This window comes from Pieris napi, chromosome 16 (assembly GCF_905475465.1).
Source record: "Pieris napi chromosome 16, ilPieNapi1.2, whole genome shotgun sequence".
Lineage (NCBI taxonomy): Eukaryota > Metazoa > Arthropoda > Insecta > Lepidoptera > Pieridae > Pieris > Pieris napi.
In genome coordinates, this window is record NC_062249.1 from 7215619 (window position 1) to 7235994 (window position 20376).

Below are 20376 nucleotides of genomic sequence, written 5' to 3' on the forward strand. Positions count from 1 at the left end.
AATCTTATACAAATAGAATTAAATCTTATAATATTTTATCAATAATTTTCTTTCAACTGGCATCATGCCTCATCATCGGCGTCGTTCTAGTTCATCTTTGGTGGGTGGAAGACATCCAAGCTTACAACATGCAGGACCCGACGTCTCCGAATTGACTCTGCTCAAAGAAGAATCACACTCTGGGGACCACTTTCTTTCCCCTGCACAGTTAGAAGTTGTTTTTCGAACCAACATCATCACTGGCCTTACGGAAACATTCGCGAAGGAAATGCTAGAGACCTATGGACCTAATAAGCTGAAAGAGCTCAAAGGGAATAGCTACTGGAAAATTTTCAGACACAATCTCTTTGGATGGTTTCAATGCGTACTTTGGTGCGGAGCTATATTAAATTTTGTTGGTTATTTCTTCTCTGACACACTAGATTCTGGAGATTCTTCCGGACACAGCGGTAAGGAATACCTTTACTTGGGTTGCGTTATCACAGCTACTATTGTTGGCACTGGACTTTTTGGGTTTTATCAAGAAGCTAAGAACATGGCAGTTATGAGTGGTTTTGAAAATTTAGTTCCTCCGAACGCGACTGTTATACGAGATAATACTAAAAAGATTATCCCAAATTCTGATGTGGTCATAGGTGATATTGTGGAAATGACGGGAGGGGAAGTGGTCCCAGCGGATGTTAGAATTCTTTCATGCACTAATTTTAAAACTGATATGTCTTCACTTACCGGCGAGTCTGAACCAATCCAACACCGACCTGAGTGCACTAACTCAAATCCACTAGAATCGAAAAATATGGTCTATTTCGGGTGCCCGATTACTGAAGGGTCTGCCAAAGGGGTGGTTGTGGCAACAGGAGAGATGACGCAAATAGGAAAAATCGCTGGTTTGGTTACTGGCTTAGAAAAAGAAGAAACGCCAATTGCCAAAGAAATTACGCATTTTATAAAGTTGATATGTGGCGTTGCATTTACATTTGGTATATTGTTTTTCATTATGGTATTCGTAATTCAAAAAAGTTGGTTAAGTGCCCTCCAATACATGCTCGGTATTATCTTAGCGAATGTGCCGGAGGGTCTGATTGTAACATTGACGGTATGTATGACTTTATCTGCTAACAATTTGAAACAGAAGAACTGTTTAGCTAAAACACTACAAGCTGTAGAAACATTAGGCTCAACTTCGTGTATTTGTTCAGATAAAACTGGAACATTGACTGAAAATCAAATGAACGTATCGCATTTGTTTTGTAACTTTGTAATTTTTGACAAAAATGATCACGAACATGTTTCGGACCCTTCATATGCAACTTTGAGTTTAGCTGCATCTTTAAACCTTAAGGCTACGTTTGCACATGACACCATCAATCTACCAATTGAGAAAAGAAAAATATTAGGAGACGCATCTGAATCGGCGATTTTGCGATACATGGAACTTAACCGCTCTGCGACACAAATAAGAGAGAATAATCCTAAAGAAGCGGAGATACCGTTTAGTTCAGCTTACAAATACCAAGTTACTATTCATCGTATGCAGGCAACACACAGCTATTATTTAATTATGAAAGGTGCTCCAGAAATTGTCCTAGAATTTTGCACAACAGTATCAACTGACGAAGGAGATGTACCTTTAACTCCTCAAATTAAGAAAGAGCTAAAAGCAAGCTTTATTAAACTTGCAAACATGGGCGAACGGGTTATAGGTTACTGCGATTATAACTTGTCATTGGCTAATTATCCTATAGGTTACAAGTTTGACACACAGCAAAGAAACTTTCCTGTTGAGAATTTAAGATTCGTAGGCGCAATATCAATGATAGATCCTCCTCGACGCGATATAGATAAAGCTATTGGTTTATGTCGACAGGCTGGTATACGGGTAATCATGGTAACAGGAGACCATCCGGTTACCGCATTGGCTATATCCAGGCAGTGTGGAACTATTACACAGCCTACAGCATACGATTACGCTTTTGAACATCATATTGATTTAGCAGATGTTCCACCGCTAATTAAAAGCCAATTTAAAGCAGCTGTTATCACTGGCGATGAATTACGGAAGATGAGTGAAAGAGATTTGTTAATGGCACAGAAAAGATATAGAGAAATCACATTTGCGCGAACTAGCCCACAACAAAAATTATTCATTGTTGAAACGTATCAATCGCTAGACCATGTCGTAGCTGTAACGGGTGATGGAGTCAATGACTCGCCAGCTTTGAAAAGGGCTGATATTGGAATAGCAATGGGTATAACTGGAACAGAAGTATCCAAGCAGGCTGCGGATATGATACTATTAGACGACAATTTTGCGTCTATTGTACTGGGGATACAGGAAGGTAGGCGTATTTTCGACAATTTAAAGAAAACAATAGCTTATACGCTTACATCAAACACTCCTGAAATGTTGCCCTTCGTTCTGTATGCTTGCGTAGGAATGCCTCTGCCAATGACTTTAATATTAATATTGGTAATAAATGTTGGAACTGATCTATTACCCGCTATGAGTCTAGCTTACGAGACGTCTGAGGATGACATAATGTCTCTCCCACCTCGTAAGCCAACAGATCATCTTGTGAACAGAGTTCTCATATTCATGGCATATTTTCAGGTCGGTATGATCCAATTCTTTGCTGGAATGTATGCTTACTTTATTGTATTCGCCCAAAGTGGATTCTTTCCCTCCAGTATTTTATTTGTTCGGCAAGATTGGGAGTCTCCCAATGCTTTGGTGAAAGATACTTTGGGAAGACAATGGCTGTTCGGCGATAGGAAACGAGTGGAAAGACGAGCCCAAACTGCATATTTTGTTGCTATATGTTGGACACAAATATCTGATGTAATCATTTGTAAGACACGACGTATATCCTTACTTCAAAAGGGCATGCGAAATCATGTTCTCAACATGAGTATTGTGGTTGATTTGATTGCGGCACTTGTGGTAACTTACCTTCCCCTCTGCCACGAGGTTTTTGGCACTGAACCTATCTCCTGGCATGATTTCTTTCTGGCCATGCCTTTTTTCATTCTCATGATCCTAGGTGATGAATTTAGAAGATACTTAATAAGACGCAATGTATCTAAGTGGGTTGAAAGAGAAACCTATTATTAAAACAAAAAAATAATGCATTTAACAAAAAATATTTAAGTTTCTAAGAAAAGATGAATTTATGTTATTTAAGTTTAAATTAAATTATTTATAATTTAGCTTATAATAATTAATTCTTTAACTGATAATTATTGATTATGCGTTTAATTTCTAATAAGTAGGTACTAATACTAATAGTATGTACGAAACGTAATATGTTAGTTTTGTGCAATTACAGTCTCATTTAATAAGAAAGGCATTTTACACTCAAATTACTATCAAGAAACTAGTCTTTGCGACATAAATGTAAGGCTAGGAGTACTAAGTAAAATTAGGTACAAATAATAATATTAAATATTATGATTAATTATTAAAGCATTATTATTAAATATTGTAAAGTTAATGAAATGTTTAATTACAAAAAAAAATGATTTCTACTGTGTTTCAGTAACAGAAAAGTTAAATGAAAATACAAATTACATATGTTGAATTCTATTTATTAAATAAATTATTAAACCGTATACCATAATTAAATATAATAAAATATGTAGAATGTGTGACAATTATGGCAAATGAATAGTGGTAGTAGTAACTTACTTAGTAATATTACTTGTTGCAACAGTTGTAAAACAGTGAATTCTGTTGAAAATAAATAAATAAAAGCAAATAGAAACAATTGCTAGTAGAAGTAAAGAGACGAAAAAGAGTTCATTTAGACTTATTTTGATTTTTTAAATGTCTTGGTACTTTTTACTATTGTATAATCGTTAGTAAGAAACCTTAACTGTCTGTGAATATGTCTAACATACGCGCGGGCGCGGCCAATATGAATTTTAATCTAGATCGAACATGGACAAGCGGCGTACTGAGTACTTAGATAGCCTAACTCGCGATGTGACCCACATTGCGCACAAATCTATAAAATCGTGTGCGCCACTAAAACCGACAAAATATGAGCCAACAATTAAATAATCACGTTTAGCATTATTAGGGCTTTATAATATTTTAGTCTTTATTGATAAAAATATGTATTTTGAGATATGCTAACTTTGACACATGTGGTAAATATAAGGAATTTGAAATGATCACTGGAAAATGAAGAAAATAGTTAGTTTTTTATTATAAAAGTATTAGTTTTGAACTACAAAAATATATACTATATTGAACATTATATTCACCTCCGGGACCTCTATTATCAAAAACTAGCGCTATCATTAAACTGTGTTTTGTTATATGTATATATGTCTAGCATTAGGACTTGAACCATAGACCTCATACCGGAGATCAGACCGGAGTAGTTTGTTTGCAAATGCTCTTTCCTGATATGTTCCGTAGAATTGCATATTCTCTTGCAATGCTATATTATTATATTTTAACAAAGATGTCTTGATGTCTAGACGTTATTTATCGACTTACAATTCTGTCATCTTAATTAAATCGTTATTTAAAATTTACATACAATGAGTATGGTGTCGCCACCAGTAGTAATTACGTTAAAAGAATAGTAATTACGTTAATATATGGTCAATTTATGCTGTATGTATTTTTAAAAGCAAAGCGAAAAGTGCAGAAAGTTCAAAGTTTTATGAAATACAATTATTACGAAAATCATGTTTAAGTACATAATTTATTTAAATTACAATAATTTTAATTTAATTTAAAAATTAAATAAAATAATAAAATTAATTAATTTTTAATTTTTTTTCAATTAATTCGACGTGTATTTTTCAACCAAGTTCTAGAATAGACAGGGAGCAGATTGTGCCACATCGGAGAGTCAGTTTTATTATTATTTAATTACTATTTTACTACTAGTGGACGTTGTCCTGCATGATATTTCAAGCTATTAGGATATTAAAGTATGAAAGTACCGACTGCAGCGCCACCTGCCGGGCTGATTTGTGAATCTAAACCATTCCCAGATCCCCTTGAACACACACAAAAAATTTAATCAAAATCGGTCCAGTCGTTTGAGAGAAGTTCAGTGACATACACACTCACAGAAGAATTATATATATAAAGATGTAGGAAATATACCAAAAACAATAGAAACCAGACTTCTTGACTGTCTTAACAAAAAAATGTAAGCTTCGACCATCTTACGTTGCTGAATCTCAGCTCTTACATAATGCTACCTTTTAAAAGGTCGGCAACGCACTCGCGAGCCCTCTGCCCCATTGTAATTGTCCAAGGACGGCGGTATCACTTAACATCATGTGAGCCTCCTGCCCGTTCGCCCCTGTTCTATATAAAAAAAAACAAACGTATAGAAATAAATTATTTTATCGTTCGAATCGACCTAGAGTCTAGTAAACTAAAATTAACACAAAAAATATCAATCATTATTTTAGAATGTAGGTATTTAGGTCCATTGTATGTCAAGGGTGTGCCAGATATGATATGTTTGTATTTATTTCACACTTAATTTTATACTGGCTTTTTACAGATAGGGTACGGAAAAATTTGATAACAATACGAACGTAGGCACAAAACGGCAAAAAAGAGTTAACTTATTCATTACGTTCGCAATAAAAACAAGAAAGATTAAGTATTCAAATTTATAAAAAAAACCCAGTGGCGCTACAACCTTTTTAGGCTTGGGCCTCAGATTTCTGTGTCTGTTTCATGATCATTTGCCAATGTAAAAGGCAAGTAGGTGATCACCCTCCTGTGCTTGACACACGCCGTCGACTTTTTGGGTCGAAGACTTGCCGGTTTCTTCATAATGTTTTCCTTTACCGTTCGAGTGAATATCAAAGTGCACATAGACAGAAAGTCCATTGGTGCACAGTCGGGGATCGAACCTACTAACTCAAGGATGAGAGTCGCACGCTGAAGCCACTAGGCCAACACTGCGCAAAGAAAAGAACTACTAACACAAAAGCTTAAAGATTTAAAATCTAATATTTTACTTTTTAAAAACTATATCTCTGTTCTGTCTTGGATTGACTCTGTCGGATTATCGAATAACATCATGCTCACCTGTAGGGTTACTCTGTAACGGATACCATTTGGTTATGTATGGTCCGTGTTGGAATTCTAACATCTACGTATCAAATAATTATAGGCTATGTCGAATTGTAATTTCGATTTAAGTAGTTCTTTCTTTCGATGCCCACAATGTATATTGATGTCGCTTAGACGAAGAACTCAATGTCGTATCGGGGACGCTGTCGCTATATTAAGCGCTTTGTATTTGTCAGTTACAGGGTATGCGTGCTGGTATAGCTTAATATGTATTCATTCATGTCACATTTTATTTAGCGTAGGTAAATTTAATTACACAATTTAATCGGCGTTAAAATTAAATAATATCACAGAATAATTATGATTAATTGAATAAATTAAAATATTAAAATTATGAAGTTAATGTTGGAAAGGCGTGAGACAGACTCTTAAGGATAGTAATTATTTAATTTGAAACGTTAGATTATCAACCTTAACTTGAGCAATTCATAGTATGTAGGGCGCTAATATTAAAGCAATAAATAGTGGCAATAGAGCATAAAATCAAGCCTTAAAAACTGTATCGCGGTTACTAAACATACCCCTAAATCCATACATTTTACTTTCATGTGAGGTCCACATCTTGTATCCTTGGTTTCGAAATTGTATCAGGTGTCCGGCCGTTGCTTTATAAGCAATGCGTTTGCGCATTTGGACACATGTGCTCTTGTACCACCAACGAACACACGCAATAGTCATGTACGCGAAGGTACGATATTTTATCATATTTTGTTTTTCGAATTATCAGCTATGTTTTGAAATATCACCATTATTGAAAACTAAACGCGAACAATTCAATTGTATATATATTATTTCGTCCGCAGTATGTATAATTTTATTGACTTAATCCAAAACAATTTATTTCTACGTGAATTTTGATCATGTTTCACGAATGAAAAATAAAGATAATATTTCTTCTAGTTATTCATCGTTTGCTGCGTGTTGGTGGCGGCTTCAGCAGCGCCGGGATACCTCGACGGTATCAGTTATGGTGCGCCAGCCTACACCACACACACGTTTGCTGCACCTGCCATCACACACACTATTGCCGCTGCTCCCGTATGTATAAAAGCTTTTGAATTTGGTCATTTTCACGATGTCCAAGTCCAGTGTTAGGTTGGAGATATGTAACCTACGGTCTAAGATCCCAGTTTGACGGCTTCTAATATTTTTAAGATCACAGCACTCGTAAAGGGCTTAAAGTCAGTCACGTGACTATATGAATATACGCTGTATGTGAAAAAAAAACTGAAAAGCTTATTATCTAGTAAGTCAAATATTGAGAAGACTATTTTAACTGATATTCTAGGTGGTACGCGCTGAGCCGGTCGACCCTAACCCAGCCTACACTTACTCATATGGCGTGAACGACCCCTCAACTGGAGACCACAAGGATGCCCAGGAGACACTCCAGAACGGAGTAGTACACGGATCTTACAGCCTGGTCGAGCCTGATGGCCACCTCAGAAAGGTGACCTACACGGCTGACCACGTAAACGGCTTCAACGCTGTTGTCGAAAGGACTGGCAATGCGCACCCTGTAAGTATACTGTAAATGGTTGCTTATCATAGTATCACTTTATTGCCTATAAAAATAAGCAGCTATGTTTTTCTTTATTGAAAGATTCAATGGAAAGTCAAATAGCTACACTCTATCATCTTTCGCCTCACCGTCTAAGTGTAGCGCCACTGTATTTAATGCGAAATGTTGTATGGATTTTATCCAGCATACGTGCAGATATTTAGTCTTTACCTTTTATAAAACATAAAATAAACCAGTGGCGCTACAACCTCTTCAGGTCTGGGCCTCAGATTTCTGAATCTGTTTCATGATCATTTTTTTTATCTAATAGGCAAGTAGCTGATCCGCCTCCTGTGCTTGACACTTTTTTTTGGGTCTAAGACATGTCAGTTTCCTCACGATGTTTTTCCTTCACCTTTCGAGCTAATGTTAAATGCGCACATAGAAAGTCCATTGTTGCACAGCCGGGGATCGAACCTACGACCTCAGGGATGAGAGTTGCACGCTGAAGCCACTAGGCCAACACTGCTCTATTTTATATGTACCATATAATTGTTGCAGGCTGTAGCAGTAGCACACGCACCGGTAGCAGTAGCGGCGCCACTCGCTGTGGCCCACGCTCCCATTGCTTCCATCGGCCACCCATGGCGCTAGTCACACCTAACTTAACTTGCTATATCGCTGATTGGAGGAACGGCAGACCAAAGCAGACAGATTTGGAAGACGAATGGTGGTTATGCTCCATACGTCTCTTAGTCCTAGAATATTAACTATGGTTAATGTCTGAGTTTTGTATATCGTTGATAGAAGCTTCTTGCTTGTTGTCTCGTACACGATTGTCACAGTATTATGAGCGATGTTGTTTTCTGTTATCAGAATAGGCGCGTTATATATATTTTTATTTATTTACTTCTGTTTAAGTATATAGGTTTCTCCATTCAGCAATAAAGCAAGCATACACATGGAAATGTCCTATGTTATTTATTTGTACTACTTGACTGTTGCCACGGACTTGATCTTGACGCGATCATTTAAATGTAAATATTAATTGTATAGTTGATAATAAAGTGCAATTATTTGCGACCCTAACAAGTATTTTTTATTACTTAATTACCTCAAAGCATAGCCTCTTCTGGAAGGAACTAACTAGGCCTATAAAGCCAGGACTTAACGCACAACGGACCAAAAAGCCGTCTAATTGCGGAAACTGAGTCCACACTCCTCTAAAGCTAGTGTTTACTATTACGTTATAAACTAAGCCTATACTAGTACACATACCATTCACTCATTTCATCTTAATATAAAAGTATACTCGTACGGAATACTTTTATAGGAAACAAAAAAACATGCTTTGGCCAAAATGAATCCATTGAAATTTTGTTTGATTCCAGTAATTGCGTTTAAATAAAAAATTCAAATGTAACAGAAATGGGATAAATAAAAAACAAAATTCGTAAGTATTTAGCCCTATAAGTTGATGCTATTTTTATGTAGCAAGTTCGCGCGATCTCGTAAATCAGAGGTGAATGCAACCTATTTTCATATTAGGTAAAAACAAGATAATTTTATCTATCACAAATATTTACACTCACCTTAAGCTGCTATCCAGTAACACTTAGTTGTAAATGTAATTTTTATATAAAAGTTATTGCTTCAAAAATGATGTAAACTTTAATTGATTGAGTACGTTAAATTTTCATATTTCATTAGAAAAATCGAGCATTGTTTTTAATTAAAACATCGCTTAAATTTCAATAAATTTATTAGAAAAATTTAATATGTATATTTATAACGAAAATATTATTTATATAACATACATCATAGCTTTCAGTATACACAAACGCAAACTCTTGAGCAAGTTGATAAATATGCATCAATCGGAACGATTCGGAATTTGTTCTTTTAGGAAAAACTTGTCAAGAATTTTTCTTTCGACTCGAAGGACGGGCGGTTTCCGTTTCGCCGCAAAATAAGTTACCGAAGCGGGTTAATGTTACACAACTTACACATTTTTAAAGTGATTCATAGTATCGGAATATCTATAAACTCAAATCCACGTTTGATTATGCGAAAATTGTCACAAACAAACATTTAATAAGTATTTGTTGCATTTACATTTGTTGTTGTTTGTACATTTGTTTTAATACTAAGCATTACTTTTTCATAGTTCTGATAATTTCTTAACTAACGTGATCTTCAATAGCCCTATCCTTTTCATTTGAGGAGATTTAGTTAAAAATAAAACACAATCTATTATTAGACCAAAACTACTTTGATACAAAAAGTCCCCCATGAGTTGAGCTGCGATACTGTGGGCTACTCGATTGTGATGCAGGTCTCATTTTAATATGTATGATGTTTCTGCATAAATATACAAATATTCTCGTTAGGTTTTGTAAACATCAAAAAGTAAAAAACCACTTCAAACCATTAATTACAATATTATTCAATTTAATATAGTCCTTTAAGAAGGGTTACAATTAACACAATAAAAACCAATTGTTTTGTTAATTATTTATTTCTTAACCACTAAACGGGTATCCGATTTTGTTGTGCCCATTTCGTTATTGGTCTAGCGATGTGGTCTGCTCTTGGGTGTGCGCGGGGTCCTCTAATAAGGGCTAGAGCTTCGCGAAGGTCTGAAGTGGAATTAGGCTTATTAGCCGCGGCCGCTTGTGCGCATCCACACACTGCACCACGTAGTCCCTCCCACATCTCGGGACCGCCGTCTAGTCTAAGATTTAAAGATAGGAGAATTTAGGATATTATTAAGAATATTGACGTTGGTGCGTCACATGTTAATAGGTACTTTTTTATGTATTAACTAGCCGTTTCGCGCCCGCTTTGCTGGACGAATTAAAATAAATTTTATGTTTCATTATTTTATTTTTTTTCATATTTTTATTAATCTTCTTTTTAACTTCCCGCTAAGAAAATTGAAATATTTCGAAAATCGAGTTTTTAACAGATGTTGACGTTTAGAGGTTCTAGGAAGCCTCCCCGAATGTTTCCGCGGTGAAGTCCGTATGGATAAATTTTCATAAAACTAAAACAGCAATAAAAAAATGAAGGAACGGAATTAGAATTCGAAAAATAAATAGCCATAAACCATCTAGGAAAAATTTCGCATCGAATGGTGGTAGTTTCATGTCGATACGATCAGTGGTTTAAGCGTGAAAGAGCCTCAAACGAACACCATTTTCTTTTTATATATAATATAGATATCAAGTTTCAACAAACTAGTCCAAATAAATAATTGATAAAACGAATCAATGGTAATAACAATTTCAATTAATATGTTGAATTTGAAAAGGCTAATGGCTTAATGTAGATGACGTGAACTATCGTCATTTTATGTTTGTATAATTTTATGGTTATAAAATCTTTATTTCAGTTACAACTTTTTTTTACGTAGAAACTTCTGTGCCTATAATTAAACAATATAAAAGAATAATAATGAATAAAAATTGAAACAATTTAACAAATAACCCATAAATCTACATAATTTTAGAACCCGGATACGGATTCAACCATAATACTAGAGTTATTTCGCCGAAATATAAAGTTTAACATAGTTTTAATATGCATTTACTAAAACGATTTTAGCAACTGAGTTAAGCAATTTAGCTAATACATCAAAATGAAAAATATGATTGCAATACAAAGAGCGGCAACTGATAAATGACACTCAAAATGCAATTCACAAATATCTCATGAAATTACCTGTCCAACATGTGGAAAGCCTTAGCAGCGACTAGAAATTGTCCCATTCTGAAGCTATCATTAGCTACTAGCTGAAGTAATGCAAAGCTGTCTGGAGTACCAGCGGACTAAAACAACAGTTATTGTTAAATACGATTGTTTAAGTATAGAGAAGATTAAGCTAGGAGCGCAACTCAACCCTAAAGCCGTGTGTCAACCCCGGCTGCACTAACGGTTTTTTCTATTTTTGTGCGCAATTAATACTTAATACCTTCGCCATACGGTACATGAAAACGGTAAGGAAATCAGCAACTAACTATCGGTAAGAAATTCCAGAAAGTTGTAAACAAAAGGCTGATCACTTACTTGCCGATAAAGTTAAAAACTCAGATGCAGAGGGACAAAGACAAGAATTGTGGCGTTTTTGTATTCATTTAACGAAAAATAACAAAAAAAAATTCAACGATTTATATTAAAAACGGGAACACTATTCCTATGAATAATATGATTTACAAAGTAGTGGTGTTAAAATAACTTTTTATTAACAAAAACATAACACAATTAAAAACCTACCTTAACACAAAGTTCCCATGCGAGATGCGCTTCCTTATTCATAACGTGGCATCGACACAAACATGCCAAATATGTAAAGGAGCTACGGATGCTCTCATCTTGGATCTGAAGAAGACATTCTTCCGCTTCACGATATAACCCGGATCCTACTTTTGCCTGTCGAAGAAATATGTGTATGTACAAATGTTTTTCTACGCGAAAATTTCCACTTTCACAAAGTTAAAACACTATTATGAATTTTTTATACGTGTTTTAAAGTGTAATTATACTAAAGTTAAAAGAAAATATATGTATTTTTGTTTATTTGTAATAACCTCAAAAACTACAGGACAGAAAAAAGCTATCCAACAGAAATTTTTTTTTTTCAAGAACCATTCCTGAGATTTACCGCCTTTAATTAAAGCACAACCGAAATTCTCAGCTTTCTAATATAACCTCGTAGTACTATCATGTGATAAAACATGTAATATACACAAAAATATTGATAAACACAAAAAAAACTAAATATTTTACCTGGGCGTAATTGAAGTTGAAAGTGTCATCATTGACAAAGAAACTTTTAATGGAGTTCAGATAGACCAGGACTTCTTCGAATTGTCCCGCCAGGAAATATGAAGAGGCCATACACTGTCTTCCGGGAATGGTGTCGCATTCTGATGCGGAACTGCCTACTAGGTGGAAACTCTGCTGTGCTAGCTTCATTTGTTCCTCCTGCGAGAATTGTAGAAATCAGTTTCGTTAACTACAAAAGTTTTAATATCAGGCAATAGTCCAACATACGTCCAACAACGAAATAGTAAGAGAGTTCCTACAATTGTAAAGTAATACAAAAAACATTGTCTATGATTTACGCGAGTTTACCTATTAATAAAACTCCTTTAACGGATCGAAAAGCGAATTTATTGACCGTAATGGTTGATTGAAACGTGTCGTTGAAATTGTATTGTAAAATCATGTAGAATTAAATTAATAAATAAGCGTAGCTTAACCCGTTAAATAAATTTCTTTTATTTTTATAAATTGTCTGTGCACTGAGACATCATTCAACATTTAGATTTAGCCTAACATAAGACTAAATAGTAATTCAAGTCCCACCAAATAAATTTAAAAAAAATATTTATCACAAGAATGTGTCTAATAGCTCTGCTTACAGCCTCTATTAAATAAGTTTTGTTTGAATATGAAAATTAATTGTGTAAATGTATAATAAAACATATCGTTCGTTGAATGGTATATAAAGTTCGCATGCAATACACTAAAACTGTGTTCATATGAATTCCGCAATCGGCTCAGTTAACATATTTTATGTATGAAGAAAATTGGTTCCATACCTTCCCATACCGGTTGTGCCTTATGGTGAACATTGAACTTCGATTCTCTGCGAAACGACTAATTTAATTTGTACCAAAATCTGATTCTTGCCTATTACAACTAATTGGTGAATCCTATATAGAAACATGGCTTTTGCTAGTCTAGCAAGAACAGCAGACATATGTATAATAAAAAAAAGCTATTAAGAAAAATTTGCAGCGGGACTATTTTATATGCGTTGACAGATAATCATCCCATCGCACGAAGTTTAGGATTTTTTTTTGTGATCTGATGACTGAATGATTTGATGTCTTCTAAGTCTGCAGAAGTTTTATGTCTTAGCAAGCTGTAGTACGGGAAGTAATTTCTTAGTAAGTATAAGACTTTGTAGTTCCTTACATCGCCCGTATCGTTGTACAATCGCACAGCAATAACACCACGCAAGATATAGTGCAATGGCGAGGTGGGTTGCAGTGGTTCCAACAACTCCCTTGCCTCCAGTGGTTCACGGTGACGTAGTCTATAGCCAGCTAGGTTTAGTCTGGCTTCCGGTACTACATCTACGAGCTCTGGTAAAACCTATAGAAGAAAAAGAACTTAACAGTTAAATAGTTGTTTATATATTAAATGTATGAAGTGAGATTGTTTAATCAATGCGTGTAGCGAGGTAGGCCCGTCTATTGTTGTTTATCTATACGAAATAGGTTTATACTAAAAAATATTATTATATTATTATCTAATATATAAAATTCTCGTGTCACAGTTTTCGTTGCCATACTCCTCCGAAACGGCTTGACCGATTTTGATGAAATTTTGTGTGCTTATCCGGTATCTATGAGAATCGGCCAACATCTATTTTTCATCCCCCTAATTGTTAGGGGTAGGCCACCCCTAAATTTTTCATTTTATTTTTTAGACAAAATTTTTAATTTCTATTTTTTTATGATACAGCATTAAAAAATACATATAACCCCTAACTTTCACCCCCCTACGATCAACCCCTATTTTTTTATTATAAATGATACACATGGCAAGACGACGTTTGCCCGGTCAGCTAGTATACTATATAAATCTATATTTACCGCGTTTGTATAGGTGATATTTTTAAAATTTTTGGTGTTACTGAGTATAAGTTCGCTGTCACGCGGACTGCAAAGAAGCGAGTCCCACTTTTACCGCGACTTTGAGTTTTACAGGACGAGGAACGTAGTTTTGTCGGTAATTTATGGCATTTATGTTGTATTTGCTCACGCCGCGGCCGCTACCGTTACCGCGGAACATTAATTCAACGATACTTAAAGGCATATATATGTTGAGTGCTGGGCCCGCTAAGGTATTTCCGTTGCGTTATTTTTTCTTCCTTTTAGAGGATGTGATCTTTTCCCCTAAGTCAAAAGTAACGTGGTACCTAACCTCCTAATACCACCATCTAGCATGCACCACCGAGCAGCCTCGACATAAAATATTTGCCGGGAGCGAAAATCGTTTGAATGAAAATATGAAAGCATTTCAACTTTTCACAAGTATTGCCATTACGAAATTCTGCCCTCCATTTAGGGAATGTGACATTTTCCGTAAACCATAGGTAACGTTGCCCTTACATACCAAACCTTATGTACACCATCATCGTGGTACAGCTAGTATTATTAATAAAAAGGGAATATATAAATGACTCGACTTGATTTAATGTCCTATATATGTCTAAATCGTGTTCGGTCTTCGGTCGGAGCCTCGTATATCACTAATATATAAATATTATTTGAAAAATCAAATTAAACAAAATATATTTTTATAATTTTTTACCTTTAAAGCTCCTTCCCCATTTCTAAATACAACCAAATTATGCTTTACTAGATCTTGCCCAAAAGTGTGTTGTTCTGACGATATTTGCTTTAGTTCTGTTTCTGCCGACTTTCCATTGTACAATCTAAAATAACAAATTTTTAATTAAATAATAGATCAAAGAACAGAAATTTAAGACCAAAAGAATTTTAGAAAGACGATTTGCCGAAAGAACCATTGCTTTAAAATAAAGCAGTGATACAAAATGACAGTTTTTGTAATCCGAAAAAAGAACAGTAATAGAACTTGAATGTAGCTTTTACGACGGTATCTTGTCGATTTCTGAAACTTAATTCTAGGTTCTGATTATCACTACTCAACTCGGCGGTTTTCAATACAAATTGTATTAAAACTCGTGCGTAGGATAAAAATCAGTGATATTTAAAATTACATAACGAAACTACCTATCGTAAACAATAGAAATAATCTGCAACGATCTGTGGCAGAGTATTGAGATTTCCGGTTTACGTGGAATATTAGAGGGTTGTCCATTTTCTGTTCCACATCTCACTTAGATGATACATGGGGATTATTACTACTATACATATAGAGGGGATATTTTAACGAAACATTACCTGAAAAGATTGCAAGCTTTTAAGTTTGATGCAATTGTAGATGTAGGATGTTGCGTTAAGTAGACGCCGAGAACTTCCTGCGACACGTCGTAGTAGTCTAACTTGTAGTAGCATAATGCCACATACACATTTAGAGCCATGTACGTACTGTAATAAGTGAACACGTTTAATTATTATAATTAAGTATCTATTTGACATGACTAAGGGTTAGTCAATGGTTATGTTTGCTGTAAAGCACGCAAAACGTCAAAACAGATAATTACAGGTCAAAATGAAAAAAAGTTTTCGTAATGTTGTCACTTTAACCAGGCCGCACACCAGGCATACATTTGTTATTTACGGTATTTACGTCGCCACAATCGTTGCGCTACAATTGTATGCATATACAAATGTATTGTATATGCGCACATCGGAAGCACAGTTGTAGCGTGGCACCGCTTTGAGAATGTCGACATCATCGTCTGATGACGAAGATTTCTTGATGTGGCGATTAATGAGAAAAAAAAGACGTTATTGGGTTCATCCGTTTAATCAAGATTGCACAATGTACGAATTTTCATTGAATTTTTCGCCAATCTTAGTCCAAATAATTTCTGTAATCCGTCTGTTACTATAATCATTGAGCGTGTGATTGTATAATACAGGGTTTTTTTCAACCTCTGCAATAAACTCAACGTAAAATTCAATGTTGTCTTTCATTTTTGCAAACCAACGCAACTCAAAAAACGAACGTGTTCGATCTTGAATTCGTGTAGCGCGGACAACGTCTCGCCACAAAGTGCGCCCGCCACAAATGTTTCCTCGGTGTGCGTGCTCACGTACAAATGTATGGGGGCGATAAATGTGTCGCGTTTCAAATGTAGCGCCACAATTATCGAGTTACAAATGTATGGCTGGTGTGCGGCCTGCTTTACTAAACCGGTGACACGGAAAACTTGCATTGATTACTGATAAAACAATTGTATTTCAAATTGGTAGACGTAGCCCTTAAAATTGTTAAAAAAATATAGGCAGAAATTATTGTCAGTCCCTTTTAAATGTATAAGTGGATGTGGATGAAGTTGAAGTACTAAAAATAACTAATTAATTAATCGTTGAGTACAAATACAATAGTACAAATCTATCATATACCTACAATCTATTCTAAACTAACCCGTTTAAAACACAAATCAAAGATATAATTAGTAGCAATAATTTTCAAATAACTATATATAATGTTTAACATGTTTAATATATTTATATAATTACACTAGACTGTATTATAATATACGTATTCAAGCATAGGATTCATTCCTTAATTCATAGGTCGATTAAGGTATAAAGAAATACCTTCATGGAGATTATCAAAACTGACAATGCCAGGCTGATGTATGGCAGGAGAAAACGTAATTATAATCTTGTTAATAATTAATTATACGCAAGCATTTTTTGTTTTTTGTAATAACAGCTTTCTCTCTATTCTAATTATTTTAATAAATCTAAATCTAGAAGTATACGTCTTCATAAAATTATGTTATTTACCAAGGCGAATGTGCCAAAACTTTAATCCATTCCATATCGCCCGACTCATATCTTTTATAACTGAAAATACAAACATAAAACTGCCTATACTATGGATTAGTATTACAAAAAAGGTAGGTACAGCGACCGAACGAACTTGTTATTTGTAATAATATTATTACTTGTGTTATTAAGCTGCGTGAGCTTGACAGGATTTTGGTGAAGAGGGGATAGTTAAGCTTATAAGTCAAGCAAAATAATTGAAAAAAAAAGAGTATTTTCCGCATCTAAATAAGTTACAAGCCGGGACTTGCCTTGCAAACTATAGAGAAAATATATGAAATTTACGAGTGCTTTATGCTTTTTTCCATAAATACTTTCACTTTGAAGGAATTTCTTTAAATAGCTCCTTACCGTCTATCCAGAAGTAGTTTCTTATAAACATCTATAGCCTCCTGGTAATGAGCTCGCAGGTAGTGGACAGAGGCCAAGCTAAGTTGGTCTTCAGGAACATCGCGTAGCGTTGCGTGCGCACCCATCAAAGCTTCTTCGTCTTCCAGTTTATGCGCTAGGTGGAACTGTAGACGATTCTGAAATATTGTTTAATATTTCTTTTTATCGTTATTAATATATTTCACTAAGTATGTCATATCAGTGATATAATACGATATCCAAATTGTTGTAAAATAACATAAGTATGTATTTAATTTGATAAAATCACCAAAATTATATTAACTAAATTTTACATTGGCAGAAATTTTATATTAAATTGGTATTTAATAATCATTATCTTTATTATTTTATATCAGGCTATCATAGAAATCTGAATAATAAGAAAAACCTACGATTGTCAATAATTGTTTCATTTAACAGTTCCTTCCTGTAACACTACAATACTGGACCTGGTATTTATAAGAAAAAAATATGTAAGAACACAATAGTGGAAAAGTATACACGGTCTATACCTTTAGCGCACATTTCGGCGCCGCTTCTATGGTTTCTTGCGACTCCTTATACATTCCTGAAATAGACAAAACACTTCCTAGAGATGATTGTTTTAAATCGAGCAGCTAATGGGGCAAGGGACATTATGATCAGGCGCTGAATTCAGAACTACGGAGGTGGTTATAGATAGAAAATTAGAAGGTAAATAAGGTTATATGGCCACGGAGCAATTACATTTTTTATCTTTGTTTACACACAGGAGGTCTCACACATTCTTTTCATTTCATTGTTGAATGTTCAGTGTGTCAAAGTTTAAATCGATTTTCTACATATATGTATTAATGATATTTTTGTTTCTGTTTATTGAAATAAATAATATATAAAAACCTTTCCTACTAATAAAACAATATAATATACGTGCACACACGTACCAAGAACATAAACATCAGTAATAGTATAAGATCCCGCTATACAACGACCTTCACCGAGATGCTTATTTAATGAAACTTATTTTATATTTAGTTTAATATGTCAATAAATATAATCCATATGGGTTGCCTAGCAAATTTCAGTCCAGAGTATGTTTAATTAATATTAAAAAAAAAATTTTTTTTTATAATTTGCATGTAGTAAATTTTTTGAACTTTTTTCAATCAATATTTTTAATCAGGGTAGTATTATATATGTATCACTATAACCTTCTTTTATACTAAAGATGTATATATACTTTAGTGTCACATAAAAAATATACACATAAATAATTAATTGATTAAAAACAACCTAACGTTTGCATATTCTATGGGCTTCATACCTTCGATTGGTATAGAATTTATCTAATAATCATACCGGTGAAATGTTTAAAAAAATATTTTTTTTTTAAATTAATTAAACATACTCTGGACTGAAATTTGCTAGGCAACCCATATGGATTATATTTATTGACATATTAAATTATATATAAAATAAGTTTCATTAAATAAGCATCTCGGTGAAGGTCGTTGTATAGCGGGATCTTAGACCATAACGCTATTGTCTATGGGTATCTTTTGTTTGGATTTACTATTATCTTAAGAAAAACAATTTTGTTAAATATTCCATTCTAGTCTAGACTTCTGAGCTTTCCACTTCTCTCTTATCGAGCACTCTACACATGCGATGAATTTCTGTTCCTATAACATACGCTAATTATACGTGCTGAATTAGAGATAAATTTCCATACCCAAATAAAAATAGCATACAGCAATATCAAGCGCGATATTATCAGCAATCTTCGCATCAAGTTTGTCTCTGGTACGAAGCTCCAAATACTTGTCAAGTGCTCGCCGGTACTCGGCTAAGTGGAACCAGCACCAGGCGACCCATACTCCGACCCACTCGGAGGTATTGCCCTCATGTGCTAAGAACTATTTTTTATTAATATTTAATAGTACACAAGAGAACAAACCACAATTTATATCACCCCCACGTGAGTAACAAATGCGTTGATCAATGCCTATTTGTTAATTATTTGATAATATATGAATTGGAACTAGCCACTGGGTTTTTAATTTATTATTCAATCCGATTATAACAATACATATTAATCTTAATTTTATATCATATCAGAAATGTTTACTTTCTAGTTACCGCACTTCTCTAGTGTCATGCATATTGTCAAAACAAAAGTCCTGGAGATTTTTTATTAGCAATACGAACGCCAGCACTCGCTCCATCAGACATGAGTCGAACAATACTCTATTCAAAGGCAGATTTTGTTTCCCAGCCTTTATATTACAAATACTTACTTCAAGCATAGTTATAGCCCCACTGTAATCCCTTTTTAAAAGAAAATCTTCCAGTTCGGGAAATTGCTTTTTCGTAGCACTACTGCCCGCTCTCGTGTCGTTTGCTGGTTTTGCTCGAGATAAAATCTACGGTAAAAAGGAAAAATATATATTTATGTGTAATTTATTATATGTGTTACATAGTTAAACTTACCATTTCTTTAAATACAAATAACTTTATAGCAAAGTCTGATTTTGTGTAGTATACCTATTGATGGCTTGTATTAGTTGCCATGGAAACTTGAATTGCCGTATATATTATACATATATTCTGAATCGTATGTTAAAACTTTTCAAGAGAGCCAAATAATTAATTATATCTGAGGTTTAACAATAACAATTCTAATATGAGTGAAATAGTGATAACAAGATAGAAAAATATAACTTTTAAGGAAACTATACATATATAAACTAAACAGTTAAACACAGATAAAAAATAAAGAAAAAATCGATAGTGCAAGTTGACATGGTTACGTGTATCCTCTGCAG

At 34.3% G+C, this 20376-nt stretch overlaps 3 protein-coding genes across 4 annotated transcripts; 2 read left to right on the top strand and 1 right to left on the bottom strand.

Annotated features, from left to right (window-relative positions):
• Positions 1–13: 13 nt before the first annotated feature.
• LOC125057015 (sodium/potassium-transporting ATPase subunit alpha-like) lies at positions 14–3188 on the top strand. The gene has a single exon (XM_047660420.1). The coding sequence runs from the start codon at positions 65–67 to the stop codon at positions 3110–3112; it is 3048 nt and encodes a 1015-aa protein (XP_047516376.1). The 5' UTR covers positions 14–64; the 3' UTR covers positions 3113–3188.
• A 3478-nt stretch (positions 3189–6666) lies between these two features.
• LOC125057524 (larval cuticle protein A2B-like) lies at positions 6667–8705 on the top strand. The gene is made up of 4 exons (XM_047661271.1): positions 6667–6803; positions 7016–7153; positions 7404–7634; positions 8178–8705. The coding sequence occupies exons 1-4, from the start codon at positions 6732–6734 to the stop codon at positions 8268–8270; spliced, it is 534 nt and encodes a 177-aa protein (XP_047517227.1). The 5' UTR covers positions 6667–6731; the 3' UTR covers positions 8271–8705.
• Positions 8706–10040: 1335 nt separating this feature from the next.
• LOC125057592 (intraflagellar transport protein 56) lies at positions 10041–20254 on the bottom strand. Of its 2 annotated transcripts, XM_047661375.1 has the most exons (13): positions 20042–20254; positions 19849–19974; positions 19284–19467; positions 18085–18140; positions 17534–17709; positions 17141–17200; positions 15620–15766; positions 15006–15129; positions 13602–13781; positions 12405–12602; positions 11892–12047; positions 11340–11446; positions 10041–10350 (listed from the first exon to the last, which is right to left on the bottom strand). In XM_047661375.1, the coding sequence occupies exons 1-13, from the start codon at positions 20042–20044 to the stop codon at positions 10146–10148; spliced, it is 1722 nt and encodes a 573-aa protein (XP_047517331.1). In that variant the 5' UTR covers positions 20045–20254; the 3' UTR covers positions 10041–10145. The 2 variants fall into 2 exon arrangements, with proteins under 2 accessions (XP_047517331.1, XP_047517332.1); XM_047661376.1 differs by lacking the exon at positions 17141–17200 and having other exon boundaries at positions 10043–10350; positions 20042–20253.
• Between the last annotated feature and the right edge of the window lie 122 nt (positions 20255–20376).